This window comes from Aptenodytes forsteri, unplaced genomic scaffold (assembly GCF_000699145.1).
Source record: "Aptenodytes forsteri isolate BGI_AS27 unplaced genomic scaffold, ASM69914v1 Scaffold15, whole genome shotgun sequence".
NCBI lineage: Eukaryota > Metazoa > Chordata > Aves > Sphenisciformes > Spheniscidae > Aptenodytes > Aptenodytes forsteri.
Window position 1 is genome coordinate 11,614,462 of NW_008795129.1, and position 2,899 is coordinate 11,617,360.

Below are 2,899 nucleotides of genomic sequence, written 5' to 3' on the forward strand. Positions count from 1 at the left end.
GGGGGAGTTGGGGGGGGGGGGGGGGGCTCCGTGCTCTCCCTGTTTTGTGGAGCAGCATCCTCACACCTTGCGTGGCAGCAGGGCTGATAGCATTGCTGTGGGTCCCTTGTCCCATGGAGACCCCCGGCTGTCCCTGCTGTGTCCCCTGGGAGAGCAGTAGTTCACGATCTCCGCTCCCACCCAGGTCTGCCTCACGGACGGTGCCAAGGATGAGTGCAATGTGGTGGAGGTGGTTGGGCGAAACCACGAGAACCAGGAGATCGCTGTGCCTGTGGCGAATCTGAAGTTGTCATGCCAGCCCTTGGTAGGAGGTTGTTTTGAAGACTTGGGTGGGGATGGCTGCAGGGAACTGGACATCTCTGGATGTTTGTGGACCTTCCCCCTAGGATCCTGGCCACGAGCTGGTCTGCAGCTCACGGGGAAATGCCCTGGGTAGCCTCAGCCTGGCTGCAGATGCCCTCAGAAGGACATGTTGAACTGGGCCGGGTGCCGTGCTGGGGACTGCAGGACATTCTGCTTTTTGCCTCTGCCACTAACTCAGCTCCATCTCTGTTTCTTTGCAGCTGAGTCTGGACAACTTCAAGCTGCAGCCTCCGGTGACCTTCCGCCTGGCGGCGGGTTCTGGCCCGGTACACCTTGCTGGCTGGCACCAGATCGGTAAGGACTAGTGGGTGGGGAAAGGCTTGGCAGGAGCGAAGGTAATGGAGGGGCTCCCTCCAGCAAGAACGCCGACTGGGGAGCCCCTGGGAGATGCGCTTGGTGCTGCCCAGCACGTGGACTTTGCCTCCTTTGTGCTGGTTTCCCAGGGGCCGTCTCCATGCAGGGATTCCTTCCCTGCCGTAAAGCCTTGCATGGGAAAAGGGGGCTGGATGACCCACACTGTCCCCTTTTCCCATGGCTGACTGTTGCCATTCCCCTCCGAGATGTCCTTCCAGCTGGGATACAGCTTATTGCCCACAAGCTGCTGTTAAAACTGCTCCAGCACTCCTTGGGCTGCTCTGCTCTTGGGGTGTCTTGGGGGCCAGTTGTATTTGCAAAGACATACGTTGGTGAGTAACAGAATTATTTGTGTGTCCCAGTGCACAGGGAAGATGCTTCCTTTGAGGAGGATGATGACTTGTCTGAGGAGGAGGAGGAGGAGGAGCTTGCTCCTATCATGCCAGCCAAGAAGTAGAAGGGGAAGCAGTAACTTATCTCCAGGCAAGGTGAGGGGCCGGGCAGCCTCGGAGGAAGGGTCCGGGTGGCTGTGACGCCGGTGTGGCAAGCGTGGGTGGAAGCTGCCCTGCTGCAGGAGGCTGCTGGTCTCAGTCTGGTTCTTCCTCCAGGTACTCGCTGGGACTTCTCTCCCTGGATGGCTTTTACCTCGGACACCTCTTGCCAGGACCTCAATGTTTGCTGCTTTGTTTTTATTTTTATTTTTTTTCTGTTGTAACTTTTTGGGGAGCAGGGGCTGCTCCCAGCACTGGGGTGTCTCCTTTCCCACAGCCCTGGGAGGCTGATCCCAAAACTGGATGGATGCTGCTGGTATACCCCCTCTCCCCATCCCTGTGCTGGGATTTGGGGATGGAGGAGGTGATCCTTGCCCTGTGCCTTTTTGCTGTCCTGGACCTCTGCTCTGTGCACCCCCTCTCCCTAGCTCTGAAATACCCAGTCCTGGCCCCTTCCCCAGCAGATGGACGTAAAGCCAGTGGTGGGACAGGCAGTTTCACTGATTCTAGTGTGTTTGCTTTATTTGCTCACAATTTGATGGTTTTTATACACTTGGAAGTGTGAAACTGGGGCCCAGGCTGCGTCCTCAACTGCAGTTATGGTGGGGTGGGAGCTCACAGCCTATTTGTGATTTGGGGGGAGGTTCTGGGTCAATCTGCTTTGTAAAGAACTGTTTTTACACTCTGAATAAAGGTCTCTCAGGCGTCAGGTCTGGAGGGGGGGTCACTGCTGGCTGGCAGGTTCCTCCCATGTGCACCGCAGTGGGAGATGCTCCTCTGTGTCCAGTCCCTGACACTTGCTTCCCTTGGCGATGGCTGGGGGCTCCTCTCTCTCCCTTGTGGGCTCTGCACGCTTGTGCCCCATGAACCAGCTCAGCGCTGCATCCAAGCTGCTGAGGGAAGGGGCAGAGTCGCAGGTGGCTGTATGGGGCAGGGACCCAGCTCCACGTGTGCTCCCAAAGGTAACCCAGCTGTTAGCAACACCCCCCTGGTTTGGGTCATATTGGCCCTGGTGCTGGGCACTATCACAGCAAGGTCCTCGCTTATGTCTTGCTCTCAGCCCAGCATTATCCTATGGAGGGGTGAAACACCAGTGCCTGCAGGGTGTGGGGCAGGTTTGAGCTCTGACCTTTGCTGGGGAGTCATGTCCTCCCATGTCTGGGTGCCTGGAGAGGGTTTGATCTTTTCTGCGCTTCAGTCAGGTGGCACTTCTCACCCCCGGGAGCTGGTCCTGTCCTTAAAACTTTCTCTGGTGGTTTCCCTGCATCCGATCTTGCATCCCTGGCCCATGGGCCGATGCCTGTCCCGGCCCTCCTTGTTTGTGACACTGGCTGTTGTCCCTGAGAAGCACCATGTACTGTCCTGCCCTGCTGGCCCTGTTGGTGTCCTGGGACAGTGAGTTTCTCGACTGCATGGACTCCAGTAGGAAATCCTCCAGGGCAGATCCTCAGCTCAGGCTCTGTCCTAGGTTGTTAGTGGGGCTGTTTCTCTCCTCCGGGGCCTGTGCAGCTCCCCTCTGCCTCCCACATCCCTGCTGTTTCCTTCCGGCCCCAAACAGCCCTTGACTACCACGGAGGGAGGCTTTGATGCCCCTTGCAGCAAAGGGGAAAGGACTGTTGGCATCTCGACCCCACGGCACAGGGCTATGTCCCTGGGGACCGTGCCTGCCTGGGAGGCACGAGAGGCCAGCG

At 58.1% G+C, this 2,899-nt stretch overlaps 2 protein-coding genes across 2 annotated transcripts in view; both read left to right on the plus strand.

The window, feature by feature from the left end:
- Positions 1-1,981, plus strand: part of NPM3 (nucleophosmin/nucleoplasmin 3) — a 6,995-nt gene extending 5,014 nt beyond the window's left edge. Inside the window, exons 3-6 of the mRNA XM_009278060.1 lie at positions 185-304; positions 564-657; positions 1,080-1,205; positions 1,326-1,981. Coding sequence (XP_009276335.1) covers positions 185-304; positions 564-657; positions 1,080-1,174 — 309 coding nt within the window. The 3' untranslated portion in view covers positions 1,175-1,205; positions 1,326-1,981. The remainder of the gene's footprint in view (positions 1-184; positions 305-563; positions 658-1,079; positions 1,206-1,325) is intronic.
- A 39-nt stretch (positions 1,982-2,020) lies between these two features.
- The window catches only part of FGF8 (fibroblast growth factor 8), a 24,882-nt gene continuing 24,003 nt past the window's right edge, over positions 2,021-2,899 (plus strand). Inside the window, exon 1 of the mRNA XM_009278062.1 lies at positions 2,021-2,131. Coding sequence (XP_009276337.1) covers positions 2,021-2,131 — 111 coding nt within the window. The remainder of the gene's footprint in view (positions 2,132-2,899) is intronic.